Source organism: Neopsephotus bourkii, unplaced genomic scaffold (genome assembly GCF_033783945.1).
Source record: "Neopsephotus bourkii isolate Nb327-2 ecotype Australia unplaced genomic scaffold, CSIRO-AGI_Nbou_v1 NB_1541, whole genome shotgun sequence".
NCBI lineage: Eukaryota > Metazoa > Chordata > Aves > Psittaciformes > Psittacidae > Neopsephotus > Neopsephotus bourkii.
This window is the reverse complement of record NW_026902017.1, coordinates 255,669-277,072: the sequence shown is the minus strand read 5'-3', so window position 1 is coordinate 277,072 and position 21,404 is coordinate 255,669. Positions and strand designations below refer to the sequence as shown.

Sequence of the window (21,404 nt, the reverse complement as noted above, 5' to 3'; positions counted from 1 at the left end):
GTCTCCTATTGGGAAATGGATTTGAAAGCGGTGAACTTGCTTCAGAGAGGCTAATAAACAGTTACTATGCCACAGGATGTTTTCTAATCTGTTTCTGGATTTGAATTAACAAGACTTGAAACTTAGTGGTGTTACCAGTTTCATGGGGTGTCCACTGCTCCTTTGAATATGCAGAATCAGCATTATTCTGAGGGACAATGATGGATCTATTTATTACTTGACCATGAAAATTTAAAGTGGTAAAGCACCTTCAGCCTAAAAACATTTAAAATTTGTAGGAAGGAAAAATCAAACATAATTTGTCCTCAGCTGGTATTTCCTATGTTGTCATTTTCAAATTTCAGTAAGTTCTGGATAGTTTGAATAAAGTGAATTTAGCTTTATTTTTAATTTGTAATTTCTGTTAGACAAATGTTAACTGCAAAGTGCAGACTATGACCTAATTGTGGCATCTCGTTAGGACCCTCCGGTGCTGGAAGCTGTGTGGCACCTGTACAGAGGCGACATCATTAGCCTGGGACAGCTGCTGGAGAGGTGAGCAGAGGTTTATAGGTTTGCAGATGTACTGAATCTCTTAAAGACTATTGAAATATAATCAGGGATTAGTCATGAGTATTCTGGACTAAGAATATAGTCAGATGCTGGTGAGTGATCAGATTAGCAGGATTTAAGAAGTTATCCTGGGTTTGAGAGGTTACTCTGGATTAATTAGTTCAAGATGTGGTGGTTGTCTGATGGGTGCGAATCAGAGGTGAAGTGAAATGGTTCGGTGAGAGTCCTGGGTGATATTTTACCTAGAGCTTTGTTTAACTGGCTCTGTGTGTGTGTGTGTGTGTGTGTGTGGTTACTGTGATGTGCTGGACTTGGTAACACAGCTCCTTTAGTTCACCTGACTGTGCCTCTGGGTCAGCTTTGGAAACTCACTTAGCCTGTAAGAGTGAGTGCTGCTCTTGAGGAGAAGCTTTGCAGAAGCTGGGTGCTCCTGTCTTCACAAACCCGTACACTTCAGTAAGGTTTGGCAGAGCTAATCTCCAGAGAATACTAAGAATTGATTCGGTTTTACTATGATTTTTTTTTACCAATACAGAGCTAACAACCCAGTTATGCTTCGTGAAATTCAGGTTGCCTTCTTAATGGTGTCAAAGGAATGTTGCAGTAATCTTTTGGGGTTTTGATATTGGTTTACTTGTCTTTTACTGGGATCGAAAAAAAGCCTTCAGTGCCCACTGTACTTCAGATTTAGGGAAACCAAAGTGGTAGATGAAGAATTTTTTTTTTTATTTTTTTTTTCCCCCAAAGCATTTTTATCTAAGTATTTTAGAAATCAGGGTAATGGGTCCAAACTTGAACAGGGGGGACTGAGCTGAGCTCTTAGGCAGAAGCTCTTCCCTGTGAGGGTGCTGAGGCGCTGGCACAGGGTGCCCAGAGAAGCTGTGGCTGCCCCATCCCTGGCAGTGTTCAAGGCCAGGTTGGACACAGGGGCTTGGAGCAAGCTGCTCCAGTGGAAGGGGTCCCTGCCCGTGGCAGGAGCTTGGGACTGGATGAGCTCTAAGATCCCTTCCAACACAAACCAGACTGGAACTGGAACCAAAGTCTTTTGTCTAGCAGAACTTTCTAAATGGAAACACTTCAATGTCAGAGACTAGGAAATAATTGAACACACAATTTCACATGTATGTTTTCATTTGGTTGTGTTGTGGAATCTTTTTATAAAGCAAATAAAGCTCTCACTGGTTCAAATTAAAAGAAGGAAATGCCACATAGACGGCAGAGTCCTACACAGATGACTCTTTCCTGAGTCCAACAGGATGGTGGTAGAAATAAAAACCACCCAAGCACAAAAGCAGGAGGGATTGAATTGAATGTGTTTTCGTTTGTTCTCAGCAACCCATCTGCTCCTGCTGCAGTGGAGTGGTTGTGCAGTTGCCTCCGTGGCCTCTGTGAACAGGCAGCGGAGTCCTCTGGGGACATGGAGCTCGCTGGGCACATTCTCTCAGGCAAGACTCAACTGGGAGCTGATCTGCTCAGCCTGTGGTGAGGGCTGTGCAAGTCAAAGGCTAGGGGGTGTAGAGGTTGAGGCCAAGCTTTGTATTATTGTACTTGGTTTCAGTGAGGGGAATATATTTTCATATTTGTGGAGAATTTAGCCATTTTTTCCCCCCTTAAAAGTTAATTGCTTTGATTTTTCTATATCCCTTTGAGTTATAGTATCCCAGGAAAGCGTAGTTGCAGGGTGTATGGAGAAGGGATCATGCATTGAGGATGTAACAATCCTGCAAAGTGATGTTTTAGATCAGAAATATTTAACAGTTCAATTCTGCCTTCTGTCATTTTCTATTATTTATTTGGTGGTTTTGTTTAGAAAACAAAAAATCACTACACAATTTGACTAAAGAGTTGCAGTTACATCTTTGACCTGCTGCAGGTGGTCAGGCACAATCCATGTGAGTTCTGCAGTGGTAATAGAGCATAAAACCTGGAATTGCTTCAGTCTTTGTGATTTTTTTTATGTTTCTGTGCTCCTTGCTATCCATTGTTCTTGGTCCTTTTGCCTGGGAGTAATTTTACTCCAAGAAACTACATGATTCCTGCCAACTGTGGTGTAGTGAATGAAGCTTTTCAAACACTAGCACTATTGGGAAAGTGGGATGAGGAGGCAAGGGATCTTTAATGAAGGGGATGCTGAAACACTAATTCCTTCTTGATTTGCAGACTTCGCGATCATGTTTCTTCAGAATGGCTTTCAGCAAAATTTGGAGCTGAGAATGAAGTTGAAATTCAAGAAGGTTGTCAATGTAAGGACAAAATGAACCTATTTACAAATGTTTGTTGAAAAAGTAGTTCTATTATGCACCTCTGTGCCTTGCTGAATATAAAGAAATCTGAGCATAGAGCAACAAAGAAAGGGTGGTGGTCCGTGTGCTAAGCTGGGTGAGGAGGAAATAGTGAAACCAGAACAGAACATTATTTTAATGGAGAATTTCTCCAAAGTGGCAAGTAAAGGGCTTTTTAAGCTTCCCTAGTTTCACCTCAGTTGCTTTTCTTTTTTTTTTTTTTTCTTTTCATTTAAATATAAGGCTGGTAAGTGAAGTGCTTGCCCTCTATCTATTGTATCTGTTCTGGATTATAGATTGAGGTAAAAGTTAAGCTTTAAATTAAGAGGGATAGAATTATTTCTTTGAGTCAGTTGACTTTGCATATAACTGTGGCTCTTAAACTCTAAATGGTTTTAATTTGTCAATTTTGAACAGATCTGTCATGCTGTCTTACAAAGAATGTTGACGTGTAAGTATTCTTGTGATTTGTAGCTTTGTGCAGTCAGTTTGCTGGATTTATGTTCCTTGTTCAGTTCTGAGTCTCTATGAAGAAATACTTTGCCTGGGAATCTTTTCCTCTGCATAATATTTGTGTCATTGGTTCTCTGTGCCTCTGCTTTTCCCTTTACTCTTGTAAAGTGAGTGTCTCCTGACACTGCAGATAATTTCTTGCCTTTTATACTAGTTCATTTTGATGCTCCCAGCTGCAACATCAGGCAGGTATCCAAGCTGATTTTTTAACAAGTTGGATTGGAAGCAATTGTAGCACACAGGTTAGGCTAGGGTAATTTTTTTTTCCTGCTCAGTGAATTGAACTTTGGATTTAGAACGTTAGGTGCAAGGAAGCAGTTTTGCTGGCTCACAGCCTGGATTTGCAGACTAAAGTTTTGTGAAACCTATTTTGTTTTTAATGCTGAGCAAAGACATCTAATGTAGGTGTGCAGTCTTTAAATGGCCAGACTTCAAAAGCTGTCCCATGGACAGTGTGTCTGTCCTGGCCAGGGCAGACCAGATGCTGCTGCTGAAATTTCAAGGAGTAACACCTGGTTTGCATTGCTAATCCAGTGCAGAAAGACTAAACACAGGAGGGTTATTTTTGTCTTGTGTAACAGATGATCTTCACAGTAAGTTACTGTATCTGCTGTACAGGAGAGGAAGTGTTTGCTTGCACCTCCTCACATGCCCTACAACGGTGTGTTAGCAGAATCTGATTGTGGCTGCTGTTACTTCACTGTCTCCTTAGTGACAGCACTTTCTCCTTTTTCTTGCTGGTATGGTTCTGCAACGTGCTTGGTGCTGCTGCAGAGGTTAGTGCTTTTCCTCTGCTCTAAGATGATGGAAAAGCAGGATGTGACACCGTGACTGCTCCCTCCCTTCTGTGTCTCTTGTGGTGGGCATTGGCAGCCTGATCCTATACCCGTGTCTCACAGGGAGCATTGTCTATAGACAGAGATGCCTCACAGAGCTCAGGGAGTGTTTCTAAAAATGGAAAGCTGCAAGAAGTGCTTTATTATTTAATGAGTCCCATCTCAGGAGGCCCTTATGTTGGTACTTGAAAAATAACCCTTCCAAACGTAGGGCTGGGGGGATTTTGAAGGGAAAGAAGCAGGCACTTGGCAGTCAGATAGGAGTCTGCTAACCTGCTCTTTGTTTGACCTTCACGTTTGTGCAGCCTGCGCTACCACTGACTGACTGACAGTCTGTGTGTCTGAAAATTGTATTAAATGAGGTTCTTTAAAAGGTATTTTTATTACTGCATACTTCTAGGTCACCTTTAAGGTGTTTTGCTTTGTTAATCAGCTGCTTTGAAGAATATTAGGATTCTCTATGTAAAATAATTCACTATTAATGAAGAGCTTAACTGAAGGAGAAGGACAGGCTGAGAGTAGCATGGGAGCATTGTGCTTCATAGTAATGCTATATTGAACTCCTGTGCCTGAAGATAAGTAGAGTTTATCTCCTTTTCTCTGTTCTCCCCTACTTAACCTTAAAAGTATTCCTTAGCAGGAGAGGAAGGTATTATGTACTAATGCTGTGGGCTGCCTCAGAAAGGCATGTGAGGGGCACAGCTCAGTCAATTTCCTTTTAAGGGTGGTTCACTGATCCTAATAAATAAACAAACCAAACTCTTTTCCACTGTTACAAGAGGAGGCTTTTAAAGGTACGATGGGATGAGAAACAGATGCAGCAGGCTGTGAAGCAAAGGGTTTCTCAATGCGTGGGCTTTCAGTGATGTAGGCTAGGCAAGCTGCAAACCTGTTTGACCTCCACCAATCATTTTGGGGCAGATTGAGCTTTTGAGAGAATTTCTGCTAAGCAGATGTAACATGAAGCCTTGCTGCAGCTGGAATGTGTGGCACTCACTGCAGTGTCTTCTTTGGCCCTGGCGGTTATGACCATTATTACCAGGGTTGTTAATTCAAAGCTTGGTTCTGCCAGTCTGCCTCCAGACAGGCTTCTCTCTCATGCAGCTTTGCAGTGTGCACACTCACAGATGCAGTGCACAGTTGGGACTGGGTTTGGAAGTTAAATACTAATTTATGTGCATTTTTGGAGGGCTTAATTATTAGCACATTCTTGGGAATGCTTTTAAATTGGTTCAAGGTTAGTATTAATAGTTTTTGAGTCTGTCACTCTTGAAAAAAATTGTAAGAATTTAATGTTGTTGAATGGCTTCTGCACATTTCCCTAATGGGGTCACCTTCCCAAAGGTGCACAAATTACTTGTTCCTGTTAGTTCCTGCCAGTTGTTTAGTATCACAGTTCCTTCCATTTTCATTTCTCTCACTGTGGCTTTGTGTCTTTATTTTGGGGTACAGGGGTGCTTGATGCTGTTGGTAAAGAGAAGCAGGAGGATGTTTCCAAGTTGCAAGCTAGGACGTTCTGGTAAGAAATGCTGTTCCTATGAATAATGTCAGGAGGAGCATTTTTAGCCACTGTTACGCTTGTTACTGAAGTAAATTGAATGTTACAAGTTTTAGAAACTTATTGACACATACCCCACAACACTGTTACTTACATTTAGTGTTCTCCTCTCTAATAAAATCTGTGCAAATAAAAATGCTTATAGAAAGATAAGTGTCAGCTAGGAAAGGGGTGTTCTAGCAGTTTGAGAACCGAACTTAGAGCATCCTTGAGTTTTCTCACTCTGCTTCTGAGCCGAAGTACCTGGAAGGTGCCATTTTCTTCTCCAGTTCCTTCTTCCAAACTTGTTTTAACTACTTTGTAGATGTCAAAGTCCCATCCTGTTCAGGGGTATACATTAGATTCAAGTTTGTCAATCTGATGGCTACATGATGTAGAGTAACCAATAGATATTTAAAAAATACGTACAAAAAAGGGTGTGTATCTGGCAATTTGAGAGATGGATGTACAAGGAAAAAGAGTAATTCACCCTAATCATCACCTGGTTTATCATACTTCCTGTGCATTATTTCTGAGTATTTCCCTGTCATTTACAGGCTGAATGTGTTCGGTGTGTCACTTTATGACAGTGCGGTTTGTCTGGATTCCTTGCAGCAGTTTTTTCGACACACCCTGATCGAGGTTCTTACCTACAACCCATTGTTGAAAGGTAGGAATAGGTGGGGAGAAGTGAGTGTCTCCAGGGTGTGTCACTCACTGTGCATACGGAGCTCCATCCTACCAGGCCTTGCTTAGTCCAGCCTGGAGGAGCCAGAGAAGCTCCTGGCTTCCCAGATCTTTCCCAGGGTCTATATATGCAGGGTACCAGCTCAGACAAAAAAAAAAAAAAAAAAAAACAAAAAAAAACCCCCACAAAACCAAAACTCCCAAAAATCTGGGCTCTAGAGAGCTGTAGTTCAGGAGAAAACTGTAGGTGAAAGTCAGCACCCTCAAACAGAACTTCAGCCAGTAGCTCGTGAACAGATGTTTGGAGTCACATGTAATAGCAGCCTTTATGGGCCAGACACGGGAGAGCTCTGGCCTCTGGGAGCAGTTCTGGCCAAAGGGGAAATGGTGGGAGAGGCAGTGCTGCAGAGAGCTTGGGGATAAAGCCAGTCTGGTCCCTTGTGTTTGGGTTTACTCATAAGACGTGGCCTTTCTCTGCTGGCTGGGTGTTTCCTTTCGTAGATTAGAGGTAGTGACAGGAAGGCTTCTAATCCCCAACTAGTAATTGTGGAACTTGATGATTTTAGGAAGAAATATATTTGGGCTACAAAATCTATGGTAAAATCACTCTGAACTATGATTAGAGCTGCTTGCCTGTTGTGTGGGAGAGCCGTGCCATTGCTGGTTTCCCGTGGGGAGAAGTTACTGAGGAAAATGATGATTCCTCGCTGATTCTTTGTTGGCCTATGAATGTGTGATCACAAGAACAGCTTTGAGATGGCAGTGCCGTGGTGAAATGATACTGTCCTTGTTACCATAGACTGTGTTCCAAAGACAGATGAATGGGAGACAGAGTATCTCAGTGGGCAGTTTTTGAAGTATCTGGCTGCCAAAGCCTTATCTTTTGTGAAAGTGTGTGGTCAACTTAAGGGTTTTGGGTGTATTTTAAAATTTATTTTATTGCTGAAAGGTAAACTTCTATTTTTTTGGGTGCAGTGTCTGATGCCATCCAGATGCAGAAAGAGTGGAGCTTTACAAGAACCTCTTCACTGCTCACTACCTTGTATCGCAAAGTAGGTCTCCTTGGTTTCACAAAGAACTTTATTATGTTGGCTTTCTATTCACTGAAATATCTGAAATGAGTTGTTTTCCTTTTAAATTGTGTGTTTCAGTCACAGCTGCCAGAAATTGTAGGCAGGAGGAAGCATGAAGAGAGAGTACTACAGGGGTTTTCATTTGTGGAAAGCTGTTAATGAGAACAATGATGATAACTGAAGATGTGAATTGTCACTGTTATAGAATATGACATGACTCCTGAAAGAGCTGGAATACTACTGTTTATTTTAGCCAGGGATGGTCCCAATCCGGAATGGTATCTGGCTCTGGAAAGCTGATGCAGAAGACATACACAGGATAGCTTTTTCAAAAGACACCTGCATGTTAATCCTGGTGGTGTGTTTCACTCTTATGGGTGTCTGCACGTCATAGCTGAAATTAATTGTTTTCACTCTTCCAGCTGTTTGTGGCATTCAGTCCAAAGGAGTCAATCTGCCAGCTGCAGCAAGTGCTGGAGACTCATGAAGTGAACTGGCAGCATGTCCTGTCCTGTGTTTCCACACTGGCAGTCTGTCATGCTGAGGCTGAGCAGCTCTTCAAAGGTAAGTAGGTATTAGCAAACTTACAAGTTAATGTCTGCTTGTTTCTCAGGTACTTGAGAGGGAAACCATGCCAACTGGTGTAGCAGTATAGATATTTATAGTTGCTGTTTTGAGATTCCTGTGTGGAAAAGCAGAAAAATCTGCTTTTCCCTTCAGACATCCCTGTTGATGGCCTGGCCATGTGAATGCCAGGCCTTGTGCCTGACACTTCTCAAATTCTGTGTGCAGCTAAGAATGGTTATTTGATAGTTACCTTCATTCTTAATTGGAGTAGCAATTACTGGAGCTTAGCTCTTGTACCTCACCTCTGCTAGCAGACCTTGTTTTTTAGAGCTCCTTACTGATTATTTCGTTGATGGACTCCCTGCAGTCCCTGCAGGTTGAAATCCAAGAGCTGACTGTTGAAAGTGCATGAAAAAGTACAAGCAGGACTCAAACATTCCCCAAGCTGCAATACATGTCCTTCTGATGTTTTATTGCAGTTATTTGGCTTCATTTACTGTAGAAAATTACACAACAGTATCAAGAGCAAAGTTTGGGGTTACTGTTTTATTTTTCTAGATCTACTGAGCCATCTTCTGATAAAGGCCTTTGGGAATTATGACGTGGAAAATATGATCACAGCATTCCTGATAGCTCGGCAGGCTGCTCTAGAGGGCCCTGCTGTGTTCATGCCTTACTCTAAATGGTTTAAGGTAAGATGAACTGCAGCCTGACTCTAACTGTGTGGGGAAGCTGTGCATAAGAAGTGTTCTGCTGCACAGTGGAAGCCTACTTTCACACAAGATAGTCAGGCGTTAGGGGGGAAAGGTGAGAGAACCCAAAGCAAAGAGTATTAAGTGATTGTACTGGTATTAGGAATGATTTAATACTCATTACTGCCTTTATGTCTGCAAAGAATATGTTATTTGGCTTTCTCTGGTCTTCCTTCCTGTCATCTTTTAAGTCCATCCTGCCTTCTCATATTATTTGTCAGGAATGCAGACATGTAATTCCTGTTATAATCATAATCTTGGATGTATTTCAGTATCTTGATAACCAACACTGTTGTTGTTGCATAAGTTGTGGGTTATTGCAGATGAAACATTCATATTTCCTGGATGTTTGCATGCAGCTGTAATTGCTGTGTTTGACCTTATAGATAATTGGTTGTTAGCTTCTAGTTATAAACATGCAGGTATTTTAGGTATGCAAATCTCCACGTAATTTAAATCTGTAAATTCCTTTGTATGAGTTTGCAAATCTGAAACACAGCCTTTGCTGGTGGAGTGATCAGGATGTATCAAAAGGTAAATCGGTTATGTTCTGTATAGTCTCAGACTGGCTTATTTTCCTTACAATGCTTGGGTAAACCTGTGTGGAAACCTGCAGATGTATGGTTCCCTCATGAATCTCACTCCTTTTGGTGCATTTCAGTGTTACCTTGTTTAACTCCTCTAACTGGTCTACCTCTGATGGTAGCACATGACATGGCAGACTCTGGAAATTGGACAGAGAAAGTAAAATAAAAGATCTCTAGATAAACTTTCTCTGGAGACTTATCATAGAATTCCAGACTGGTCTGGGTTGGAAGGGACCTTAAAGCTCCTCCAGTTCCAACCCCTGCCATGGGCAGGGACACCTTCCACTAGAGCAAGCCCCTGTGTCCAACCTGGCCTTGAACGCTGCCAGGGATGGGGCAGCCACAGCTTCCCTGGGCCACCTGGCCCAGTGTCTCATCACTCTCAGTAAAGAATTTCTTCCTAATGGCCTATAGTCATTCTTTAGAAAGATTCTTTCTCCAGGGAGGTTCTCCTAATAGGAAGCAGATCTCTAACACATGCCTGGGAGTTGTGCGCTGAGTTGCAGCATTGTTGGAATTGGGGTTCTTTCGTGCCGAAAGGATGCATTGTCATTTTTCCCTATTTCAGGCTTCCTTTGGGAATGCTGGTAGTCACCACACGAGAAGTAAGAAAGCTCTGATCTTCCTCTTTGAATTCTTGACAGAGCTGGTGCCCTTTGAACCAGCACAGTACCTGAAGGTGAGAAGATGCTAATGCAGATGGTTTTCTAAAGATGCTTCTCTAAAGTGTGTGCCTTTGACTAGGCTCAGTATATTATTAATATTGTTATAATAATTGCATTACTGCTGATACATTATTCAAAACCTTTCTGAAATAAGGAAGTACAAAATTTTTATTTACTTGACAAGAAGGAGTATTCCTTTCATGGAGTTAAATTTAGAGCACATCAGTGCTTTTTGTTTATGTTGTTGCTGGGGAAAAATTTCGTGTTGGTTGCCATGAAAATGGCTTATCCTACAAGAAGCAATAACATGTTCTTTGGGGAATATTTGAGGTAAATGGCTGTAAACATTAAACAGAATTTCTACACTGTTAAGTGGCTAATCTTGTGAATTTTGTATTTCAGGTCCATATAATGTACCCGCCTTTTGTGCCAACGAAATATCGGTCTGTTCTCTTGGAGTACACCACTCTGGCTAAAACCAGACTGGATGACCTCAAGGTCAGTCAAAACTGTCTTTTTTCAAAAGTTCTTCCTGGATCTGTTTAAAATACAAGTTGTGACCGTGTCTATCTCTGTAACCTCGCATAGGTTGCTATAGAAGATAAGGGGCTCTGCGAAGACTTGTCATCCACAGATGAGTCTGTGCAGGTACTGCTGGTGTAGCTAACAGTTTTCTCATCAGTCATGCCCCTCTTCTGGAAAAGAGTTTAGGCTATCCACCTCTCTGCCATTCCTGCCAAGTTAAAGCACGCTGCCAAATCTTCTCTAGATTTAAGATGGGTTAGTGTCCATAAATATGCAGATTCTCTGCAGATTTGGTAGTGTCTCCCTCGAGGGATTTGCTCCAAATGATTTGATCACATAGGAAAGCATTTTATGTATCTATATTTATATATTCTTTTCAGTATAGCATGTCATCTTTTTAGTGTTTTATCAAGGTGTTCATACTCGGGGAGGGAATCTGCAGTTTCATAGTGTGGTTTGTGATAAGTTTTGGGTAATAACAGTAATTGATAAGGAAGCATTTGCCTTTAGTGTCCTTTCCTGTATTTTGATCACAAGTATGGTAGACTAGGGACCTCATTTATACTGTCTGTCAACTGCAGTAGATGAGATACAGGCCGGCAACAGGGTAGCTGAGTATACCACAATAAAGTCTAGTCCTGTGATGAACTGCAAGTTGTAAATGAAGATTTAATGTCATTTTTTCCAAGTCTGATCCGTTTATCAGTTGAAAAACTGGCACAGGTTGTTGTAGTCTTAAGCTTACTTACAGCTCAGACAAGAGAAACCAAGGATGGCAGTCCCTCTGAGTGTAGTAGCACGGGCTGGGGTTTAATCTAAGTGTACAAACCAAAATAGAATAAAATAAGCCAAGCCTGGAGCAGAAAAGATATTGTTCCTGATGGAGTGCAACGGGATATGTGATGTGATGTTAAGCAGGAATATCAGCTGTAGTTGCTGTCGGAGATCTATACAGAGCTACATGGACCTTTGAGCTGATGCAGAATAGCTGTTACAGCCTTAATGAGGCAGGCTGATGGTTCAGGCTCTGCTCCTCCATCCTGCAGTTTTACTCTGCATATCAGGTAGTTCTTGTTATTCTGTTGTATTTGTTCAGTCACTTCCCAGCACAGATGACTGTTACTAACTCTGGGAGAACAAGCAGGGAAAGTATTGTCATCCTTGATTTCTCACGATGTCTTTCTTTCCTTGTTACTTGTGTGAGCCAGCCCCAGGGCCAGGCACTTCATGATGTTGAAAAGGCCCTTCAGGTATTTGAAAACACAAGGAAGATCCCAACATCTGTGATGGAAGCCAGGTACCACATGCTTTCCAACTCTTCCGGGTTTTAGCTGCAGTAGTAGTGATGATAATGGTGACAATAATAATAATGATGATGATGCTAATAATAATAAAAACCAAGTCCAAATCAAAATAACAAAACAAGAAAAATTGAGCATATGAATGAAGGAGGTTTTGGGAAGTTCTTCCCATGTTGTTCCTTTCCTCAGTAGTCATCTAAATAGAGGTTATTTGTGTAGAGAGTGAAAAGGCACGTGCACACCTGGAAAAGTCCACAAATGCGATAGTAAATAAAAAGTAAAATTAAAGAAATTAATAACTGTTGGCTAATCTGAGCTTGATTTGTCTGGGGTTATTCATGGCAACATGAATATTTCTTGTTTGCAGGAGCCAAATAAACTGTTGTGGTAATGAGATGGCTCTGCACAGCTTTGGCATGGTTAATATTTTGCTTTATTTATTTTCTGTCTCAGTATTTTCAGGCGACGATATTATTTTTCCTGGTTCCTTCCTGCTTTGCTCAGGCCGCGTGTGGTTAGTATTTGCTTTTGGCTTCTCTTTTTTGATCCTCCCATTTAGATGTGCATAGTGTGTAGTTTGTCCCTAACCTGCCTCTTTTTCTGTTGCAGCTCCCTGAAACCTCAGATGTGCGCATGGCTTTTATAGATTCTTTAAAGAGGTATTGTGACTGCCCAGTGTAACTTTCTGTGCTTCTGGACTTTTCTTGTCAGAACATTTATCTTCACATCAGATTATTGGAGGCTTTGATACCTTGTTTGCAGAAGGCTGAGCCCTGGCTAGCCCTCTTGGCAGGGCTTCATGGGCAGGTTTGTGGTGTGTGAGTTGTGGAGGGAGTAGTCTCTTTGTATAGGTGAATGTCTTCAGTTCTGTAATTAGGCCTCTAGCCACTGTGAAACCACTAACTAGGATATATCCCTCTGGCTGCAGGCGGGATATATTTTTATGCAGACTTTGGAGGATACTGCTGAACGTAAAATTTGATAAGGAAGATGAGCCCCCCCCTTTTTTGATAAAGGGGAGCTTTTTGGGAAAGGATATTGGAGAAGTGGAAGATGAAACTGAAATGTCTGTTAATGCTTTATGAGCTGCTCTTGAGGCACCCCAGGAGAACACAGCCCCTCTCAGAGCTCAGGCTTGTCCTACATGCATGTTCAGAAGTGCTATTCTGCATTGCAGAAGCAGCTTTATTTTAAATCCAGTAATTCCCCTGTAACCTATCATGAAGAAAAAATGTTCGTGACACTGCCTACAGATGAGGCATTTGGTCCTGCCTCGTCATTCTAGTCTGGCTCTAAAATTAAAGACTAGATCATTGTTTAAGGTTGTGAGAGAAGCAGCTGGGTTCTCGGGAGCCTCACATAATATGTTTTTTAGTGCTGAGTGCCTGCCCAGGAAGCATCAGAGGTCAAACTTTGGCCTCCATCACATCAGTCTTTTAGATGTGTGAATCCTGCATGTCACAACTTAACTCTCATGTGATCTTAGACACGTTATATATGGAATGGGTATCAATGCATGTGTTAATAATATATATAGTGTTGTTTTTGTGTAGTGTGTGTTACATGTGAATAATACTTGCTATGAAAGCCTTAGGTGTAGATTTCTTGCCCTTGTGTCAGATGATGAAAAAATGCTTCAGATGCTCTCTATGCATAGGAGCCTCTAATTACATTTCATAGCACAGCTGTTGTTTGGGCTTATACTTAATAAATGTGGAGTTTGAGCGTGGTTATGTGGTATAATGAATGTATTTGCTTTTTCTGTTTTGTTACAGAGTTGATAAAATACCCTCCAAGTTGTACTCAAGATACATGCAAGCCTGTGGTGCTATGAAAATGTTACAAGGTAAAAAGTAGAACATTTACTTCAGAGTCAGTTTGAAGAAAAGTGATTTTTTTCCATTGATGCCCTCCTGAATTGAAAATTTTTAAGAATTTACAGCTGATGAGGCCTTTAATCTGCACATAAATATGTGTATGTTATGTCTTTTTAAGGTATTAGGGAGTTACTCTTGTAATGACTCTCTGCCTATCCTGCTTGGGTGGGATTGTTGAGCTCTGTGCTGTGACTGCAAAGAATGCCTGAGCTCGCTGATTTAAATCTACCTCAGAGACATCTCCATGAATCAGCATTTGCAGCTTGAATGCTCCTTGGCTCTGGCTAGCCCGAGGTGTGAACCTGCTGTGCTGATCCCTTGCGTAATGGCACTGTCTCAACTCATCATGGTCCTCTTTTAAGAATGGATTACTGTTGCCTGATGGAGCTCTGGGGAAGCAGGAAGGGATAGGAATGAGCTCTGAAGAAACAGGAGAGGCTAGGAACAGAGCCAGTGAGACAGGGATTGCAGCCCATAGTTTACATGTGTTTGGGTGGGAGGGCCCCGCTAATTTCAGGTCCCTTCACTGTATCCACGTTATTGGTGCAGTGTGTGTCAGTGTAAGAGGTATTTAATGAGCCCTCTTATCTCTTTCAGCAAGTGGACGTTTCAGATTCATCTTAAATGGGTAACATCCTCACCACACATTTATAGAAATGGAAAGGTCAGGCTGGTAAGCAGAGTGTGGCCAGTGTGGTGGAGATAAGTGAGCTCTGTGTACGTAGAATCTGTAATTGAGCCCTTCTTAGGGCACTTGAGGCCTTTGAAGCTCTCTGGAGATGCTGGAGAGGCATGACAAAGCAGTCCTGGGCCACCGCAGATGTGCAGTAGCCTGGCTGCTGAGGTTGTCCTAGCAACCGGCAGGGATGAAGGATCTGACATGCTGGGTTGGGATCAGCAGGATCCCAACGGGCAACCAGGGCTTGGCAAGAGGCCTTGAATTGCCAGTGACCTCTAGTGGTGCTGCATCCTGATCTGCCTGATCTGTGTCCCCTCCCGACCCCTACATCCTAATCCGGTCTGTAGGGCTCTTGCACAGAGGCTGGATTTAGGGCAGGATCAAGTGTTGGTTAGATCTAAGCCTGTGTTATTCATTAGTGCTCACTCTTGCACCTAAAGGTGACTCAGCAAGCTCCTTGTTACCTTGCAGTGTGTTTATAACGAGTATTAATTTTAACCTTTGTTACTTCTCATGTTCAGTCCTTAGTTATTTCTGGCCCATGTACAAGATGCTGCTCCTGCCTAACCAATAGTATGGGTGGTTTTTGGGTCTGTGCTGTGGCAGCTTGTTGCTGGTGGCACTGTCTTTCTAGTGGTAAAAGGAATTTCCTTTTAATTCTTTTAAACAAAAACCAGAACAGAGGAACGTGTAGCATCTGGAGATGTTGCATGGAGGAGACGCTGATGATGTAGTATTCACGCTGTCTCTGAATTTTGAAACTGGTTCCAGTCGTTTGAGGACAGCAAATGTTTCTGCAATGGGCAGAGCACTAAAGCAAGTAGGAAAAAACTCTGAAAGGAGAATTCTTTTATCTCTTGCCTGTAAGAATTAATTTCCTTTCTGCAACTAGGCATAAACTCATAAATGATTAATCAAATAGCACATTTTGAATGTGAAACCAAAGCTGTTTATGTGGCAGACTGACAGTTTGGGGGTCTGTTGTACCGTATATAAAAGTAGTTACTGTTTTCATAGAAAATATATGCAGAGGTTGGTGAATGCATTTTATGAGCTGATAGAATGCATGAAAGGTGAGGGTAATGTGTTGCATTTCTCTCTTGCTTGTCTAGACGGAACTGAAGTAGGGACCAGCCATTCCAAAGAGCCTGTGGAGCAGCTGAAGGTTGACCTGGCTGAACTAAGAGTGCTGATTGTGGAGCAGGCTAAGCATGAAGGTATGCAGGAAGGCAAGTTGCAACTAGCCATAACTGACTGTTAAAAGCTGCATTAATAAAATGTGGCTAATGACAGCCAAAGCAATAGTAGTAGTTAACTTGCCACTGGCACCTGAAGATGGTAATCTTTCAGATCTGTATAATCCTGCCAGCTATGAATATATCTATGTATCGATGTATATTAATGTCTGATCTGTTTCCATGCTTGAGTTCAGAACTTCAGATCTCTGTGGTGATACTTGGTACCAAAAGTACTTGGTACCACACTGATCTTTGCTAAGGCAGGCAGCCCTGTTCCTGGGTCTCGCCTGGTGACCTGGGCCCTCTTTTCAAGGCTGTTTCCATTCTGGTGTGAAAAACTATTCTCAATGTGTATCGGTAATAGTACTGGGGCAAAAACAGCGCTGCCTTTTAAAATAAAGGCAATGATCACTGTATTCCATTTAAAGTTTTTTTTTCCCTCATTAAACCTTTTAGTAGCATACTCAGAGTATATATTTCACTTGTTCTTCTTTCTGCTATGTGGAATTGTAAATCTTTTATGCTTTCTGTCGTGGTTATCCTCGCCTCCTGTTAACCTTCCTGCAGATGTGCTAGCACAGATTGCAGTGGTTTCTGGCAAACTGGCAAGAGTCTTTTGTCACAGCGGTGATGAGAGTGAAGCTGCTGCTTTGCATTCTCCAATCCAAATTGACATTTCTGCTCCCAAGCTGGAGGCCTGCCATCAGAGTGTGAGTACAGCCTTTGCTGGGGTGAGAAATGAGGGGCTGGGTAGGTAAAAATGCGTCTGGGTAGTACTGTGTGAAAGGCGGCTTTGTCTGTGGAGAACAGGAAATACATTTCTCCTTTTGTCTACCTTGTTCTGCCCTGCACAGACTGTTCATATCTTTCTGCCTCCTGGATGTTGTTGGATGACTGGTGGCAAGATCTGGAGATAGATTCTGTCAGAGAAGTCCTGTAATGGGCTAGGCTTTCCCTACCAGGCTTGTCTCTATTGTGTGCTGGAATCATTCCTGAGCTGTTACTGGCTTAATTCTCCATCTCTTAGTGCCAGTGGATCTGTACAACTTGTAGCACATGTCATTAACCGATTTGTCTCCTTGTTTTAATGTTGGGAAACATACACAGCAGAAAACGAGATCTAGATATCCAGCCCAACAAGTAGGAATTAGCAATGTGGTTCTAATTCCAGGTTGTCAATCTTCTGCTGACATCATTCTGCCAAAACCTAATGGCTGCTTCCTACTTTAACCCTCCTGACAGGTAAGATGCAGATAAAAAGAGTAGCGAAAGCAGAAGTGGTTAGTGCCCTAGAATTCCAAAACTTGTTCAGGGGTTAGGAGAGACTCCTGCTTGTTCATACTGGCAGTTGCAGGCTGGCAGTTGCAGGCTGCTTTATTCTGAGGCTCTGTAATCTAAGAACTAATGTGCTTTGATGTATATGTGTAAATAGAACATATTTCCCCTCTTTTGTTACTGATCCCTTCAGAAAAAGGTGGCCTTTGGCTCTGTGTTTTGCTCTGTGACAATGTATAGAAACTCTCTACTAACCTTATGTGTTCAGGTTGGTGTTTTCAGCTCAGTGGTGGAGGATGAGGAATGAAGCAAATTCCTTTTGTCCAGGAATTACTTGCTGGCTGACTCTAGAGATCAGGGGTGGCGAATACTTGTCTTCTGACAGCGAGTACTGATGTGTCTTTGGGGTGTCCTTTTGGCAGGTTCACCCTTCATTCCTAATGCCATATGTAACACGAAATGAATGAGGCATAAAGCCTAACACTGCAGGCACAGGAAGAGCAGGGTACACCTTCTCTTTACCTCTCATCCTGTCTTCTCCCTGGAAGTGACTCAGTTTGATTCTGGCATGTATGAGGAGGGAGAGGCAGCACTCCACTGCCTCTGGATGGACTCTGTTAATAGCTACCTCTTCCCCGATGTTAACAGAAGTTGTAAACACTGTGGTCTGGTCAACATTTTGGTGGAAAATGGCTTTGTTGTGAAACAACAATGTGCTGACAAGCTGCCTGCAAGCCCAGCTGCCAGTGGCACTGAGCTAGGTGCCTGCCCCTCTGGAGTGCAGTGTGCTGTGGCAACTGGTGCATCTTTCCCTCATTCAGCTTGTTTTGACCTGGAGCAAATGAATCTGTATCGAAAACCTGTGCTGAAAAGTAGCTGTGATAAGCAAGGGCATCCCAGGAAGTTGTTTCTAAACCCAACTCCCTGTCCCATCTCCTCTGAGGATGTGCTGGGTTTTGTCAGCTGGGTGGGAAAGTCCCTTCCTCTTTTTTGCAACAGGACCTTGCCATACTAATTCCTTTTTCCTCTTGCTTTGTTTTTTTGATCCCATTTATTGCTCTGCCTCTGTTTACCTTGTGCTCCGTGTGAAAAAAGCTAACCGCCCCAGGCAGCTTCCGCCTCTCCTTGTTATCTCAGAACACCTCTTTGACTATATTAGGCACTGGTAGTGTTCATGTCTTTGTAGGGGTTCTCTGCTCAGATACTCCAAAAGTGACACTTCTTTGAACCCTTAGATGGAATGATAATTATCCTGTATTTACAAGCATGGCTCAGGTTCACTGTGTTTAAGCATTTTTAAGTACCTCTTCTTGTACTGGGGATAAAAAGCAGCAGTAAAATGAGCATGTGGGTTGTCCCTTCCGCAGGCAGGGACCAGGTCTCTCCTTGTTTGTGAAGATGATGTGTGGACACAGGAATCTCTTACCTTCGCTTCTGGGCAGGCTCTGCCAGCTTATTTATCATCAGGTTAGTTTTCCAGGCAAGAATAATACGGTTATAGTGTGCTAAAGGCTATCCTTCCTCCATTTCCTGTGCTGTGGGGCATGTACCTGTCTGGACTACACCCTGAAGGGCCTTCACTAGTGTTCAAACCTCCATAAAACCTTCATTTTGGTCCAGTAGCATGAACTTACTCTCAGGAGCGTGAGCTGAATGTTCTTCTGCAGAAATACATAGGTTAGAAGGTTAATGCATTCTGAGATACATTTTAACAGCAGCTAAAATAAGCAAGTATACGAACAAGCCAAAAGAAAACTAGTAGAACGCTTAGTAACTGAGCTTCCACACTGAATAACAACAGTTGTACACCCCTTTTAAAAATACCCCAAATCTGGGGTGCAGCAGTGTGTGGCTTCTCAAGAACTGTTGGTTTAGTTTCCTTTACCCCATGATATTGCAGAGTCAGACTAAAAGCATGATAAAATGTCATAGAAGCTAAAAGCCTTGATAATCTCCAATTCTGCTGGGTTGAATTTACAGCTAGCTTCTTCAAGCTACTGTGTCACAGAAATGTCCAAATTTTGCTGCAGGTTGACCTAAGCTGCACAATTTCAAGGAAGGAAGCATGTTTGATGTAATTGATGCCTCTTGTCTGCTAAATTGATACTGCTGCACTTATTAGTCAAGGGGCAGAAGTAAACATTCTGCTACTTGATTAATTCTCGTTTGGTTTTTTTCCTCTGAGAAAGGTGGTTTTGTTACAAACTAAATATATGTCTCTCCAGTTCTTTACCTATGTTTGGATTGCAGGGTCCTTCCCTGAATAATGCTCATATTTTAGGACTAGCAGCTTTTGTGGTCCACTTAAGTGAATCCAGAGCTCTAATTCCTGAAGTGCAAGTCAATTTTGGGATTTCTCAGCCTGTTCCTGCAAAGCTTCTTTCCCTTGCTGAGTTCTGGAACTGCTTGCTAGAGTGCAGGACAGAAGAATCAATTGCCTTCTGCATGAGGTGAGGTAGTACCTCCACCACGTGTCCTTGTTTCCCTGGTGTAGGTTTGCCAGAGGAGGGATGCTTGAGAGCACATGAAGTGGTCTCAAAAGCAAATAGGTTAAAAGCTTTTTTAATACTCTTTGACTTTGTACTTTGAGTGGGAAAAGGTATGATTGAACCAAATGGATAACGGAGTTTGTTCTTTTTCTCAGGTTCTGCACTGCAGCAGTATCTTACTTTATGTGCAAGTTTTCATCCTGCTCTCATGAGGATTTGTGTGCCTTGCTTCCTCCTAGCCTTGTTAAAAAGGTAAAGGAAAAAAGTTTTGCTTATGAGAATGACAAGTCTCAGTTCAATGTCCTGCTGCAGACTCCTGTGCAACTAACTCATGCAAAGAAAACTATATAAAAATGCATCTTGGTATCCTCCCATCTTACCATTTTGTGTATTTGCTTGTTTGGCAATGTCACACAGAGGTTGCACTGGGCTTTTTTTTTTTGTGATGGAAATGTGCAAGGGTCTGTGCCTTTGTTTTAGCTGCAGTACTTAGTGCCCCGGCTGAGCTTGGAAGCTCGGGGAATCCTGTGCAAAGAGGCAAAAACTGACCTGCTGTGGAATTCCCTGTCACATCTCTCTCTGAACTACAAAAGAGCCAGCCTCTGCTTATGGAAACAAGCACGCTTTCAAGAGCTCTTGAAGGAAAAAGCATTCCAGGTATAAGTATTTTCCATGACTTCAGTTCACACTGTAATTCTCATTTTTCAGATCTGCCCTTTGCAGTTTACTTATTGGCAGTAAAAAGCTGCTTGTAAAAACTTAATGTGCCTAAAAGTTGGTCTGACCCCTGAAGATGTCACATGCTCAGTGTTATTTGTAAGTTTTGATGGTGATGGTAAGCTAGAAATAGAAAATTAGAGTCAAGTTTTTCGTCCTGCTTATTGTGAAAGCAGAAAGCTTGACAAGTTATACTGTATATACTGAGAAAATGGTCAGGAAGTGTAGAGAAGAGACCTGTCCATACTCTCAGCTTCCTGCTGTGTACTGCCTGTGAAGTGATGGTGAGTCAAATAACTGAAAATACTCGTGTGTTTTTGGTGCTTTGTCTAAATGCCAATGTTCTCCTGAACCACCTGTGTTTCTCTGATTGTTCGGCTATGCCTTGCTGAGAAGCAGGTTTAAGTCAGCTACTGTTTTTATGCCACCCTTGGACAGGATTTCTTTTTTTAACCTGGTTCACATAAAACCAGTTTGTCTTTGTGCAGAGGAGTCTGTCATGTTACTAGAATGACTCCTTGTGCTTGGCTAGCTTGATGTATGCAGCTAAAATAGCTTTGCATTAAAACCTTTCTTTGATGCTTGTACCAGTCTGTCTGACTATGGTGCTTTGTTCGTTTTAGCATTTATTTCTAATAACATGTGTTCATTCTGGTATCTAGACTTTGACATGATGAGCATGTTTGGAAATGTCAGAGGGGTGGGTGTGGGCGTGGGTGAGATGTTTTATAGGCCTGCTTTCAGTAAATTTTTAATGCTAGTGGGGTTTTTAGTTTAGATTTGTTGCAAGGGAAACAGTGCAAGAACTTTTAGTTGATGTTCCCTGTCTCATCTCTCTTAACCTGTGCAGGATTGTGTCTGAGGATGGGGAAAGGTGGGGATTATGTTGGGAAGAAGGTGGCTGTTCTGCACAAGTTGCCTTGCTGGTCTGCCCTCTTACCTCACTCATTGCTTTTCCCAGTTGTCTTTCAGAGAGTGGCTGCTATTGGAGCTGGAAGTGTCCTCTGAAAAGGATATTCTGTCTGCTTCAGAAAGGTAAGTGCAGAGGGGCTCTGTTGAAAAGGGCATAGCTCAAGAGTCTTTCCCACCCATATGAGGAAAAAGTACTGAAGATCAGGAAGTAAATAAACCACCTGTTGTGGGGCAGAAATGCCTGTTGACTACTACAGTTTGTCCAGAGTTGCAGCAATGCTAGAATGAGGCATGTTTAACTGAGGAAGCTTACCAAGATAAGCTCTGGCCTGCAGGTGCA

General features: G+C 42.2%; 1 protein-coding gene across 1 annotated transcript in view; it reads left to right on the top strand.

The window, feature by feature from the left end:
* The window catches only part of FANCA (FA complementation group A), a 36,315-nt gene that overhangs the window by 4,428 nt on the left and 10,483 nt on the right, over positions 1 to 21,404 (top strand). Inside the window, exons 6-29 of the mRNA XM_061370358.1 lie at positions 461 to 534; positions 1,885 to 1,997; positions 2,713 to 2,795; positions 3,252 to 3,285; positions 5,636 to 5,702; positions 6,278 to 6,390; positions 7,383 to 7,459; positions 7,903 to 8,044; positions 8,606 to 8,739; positions 9,955 to 10,065; positions 10,454 to 10,549; positions 10,640 to 10,699; positions 11,785 to 11,873; positions 12,331 to 12,391; positions 12,487 to 12,536; positions 13,653 to 13,723; positions 15,546 to 15,650; positions 16,239 to 16,381; positions 16,843 to 16,913; positions 18,314 to 18,413; positions 19,197 to 19,396; positions 19,591 to 19,687; positions 19,916 to 20,092; positions 21,114 to 21,187. Coding sequence (XP_061226342.1) covers positions 461 to 534; positions 1,885 to 1,997; positions 2,713 to 2,795; positions 3,252 to 3,285; positions 5,636 to 5,702; positions 6,278 to 6,390; positions 7,383 to 7,459; positions 7,903 to 8,044; positions 8,606 to 8,739; positions 9,955 to 10,065; positions 10,454 to 10,549; positions 10,640 to 10,699; positions 11,785 to 11,873; positions 12,331 to 12,391; positions 12,487 to 12,536; positions 13,653 to 13,723; positions 15,546 to 15,650; positions 16,239 to 16,381; positions 16,843 to 16,913; positions 18,314 to 18,413; positions 19,197 to 19,396; positions 19,591 to 19,687; positions 19,916 to 20,092; positions 21,114 to 21,187 — 2,342 coding nt within the window. The remainder of the gene's footprint in view (positions 1 to 460; positions 535 to 1,884; positions 1,998 to 2,712; positions 2,796 to 3,251; positions 3,286 to 5,635; positions 5,703 to 6,277; positions 6,391 to 7,382; positions 7,460 to 7,902; positions 8,045 to 8,605; positions 8,740 to 9,954; positions 10,066 to 10,453; positions 10,550 to 10,639; positions 10,700 to 11,784; positions 11,874 to 12,330; positions 12,392 to 12,486; positions 12,537 to 13,652; positions 13,724 to 15,545; positions 15,651 to 16,238; positions 16,382 to 16,842; positions 16,914 to 18,313; positions 18,414 to 19,196; positions 19,397 to 19,590; positions 19,688 to 19,915; positions 20,093 to 21,113; positions 21,188 to 21,404) is intronic.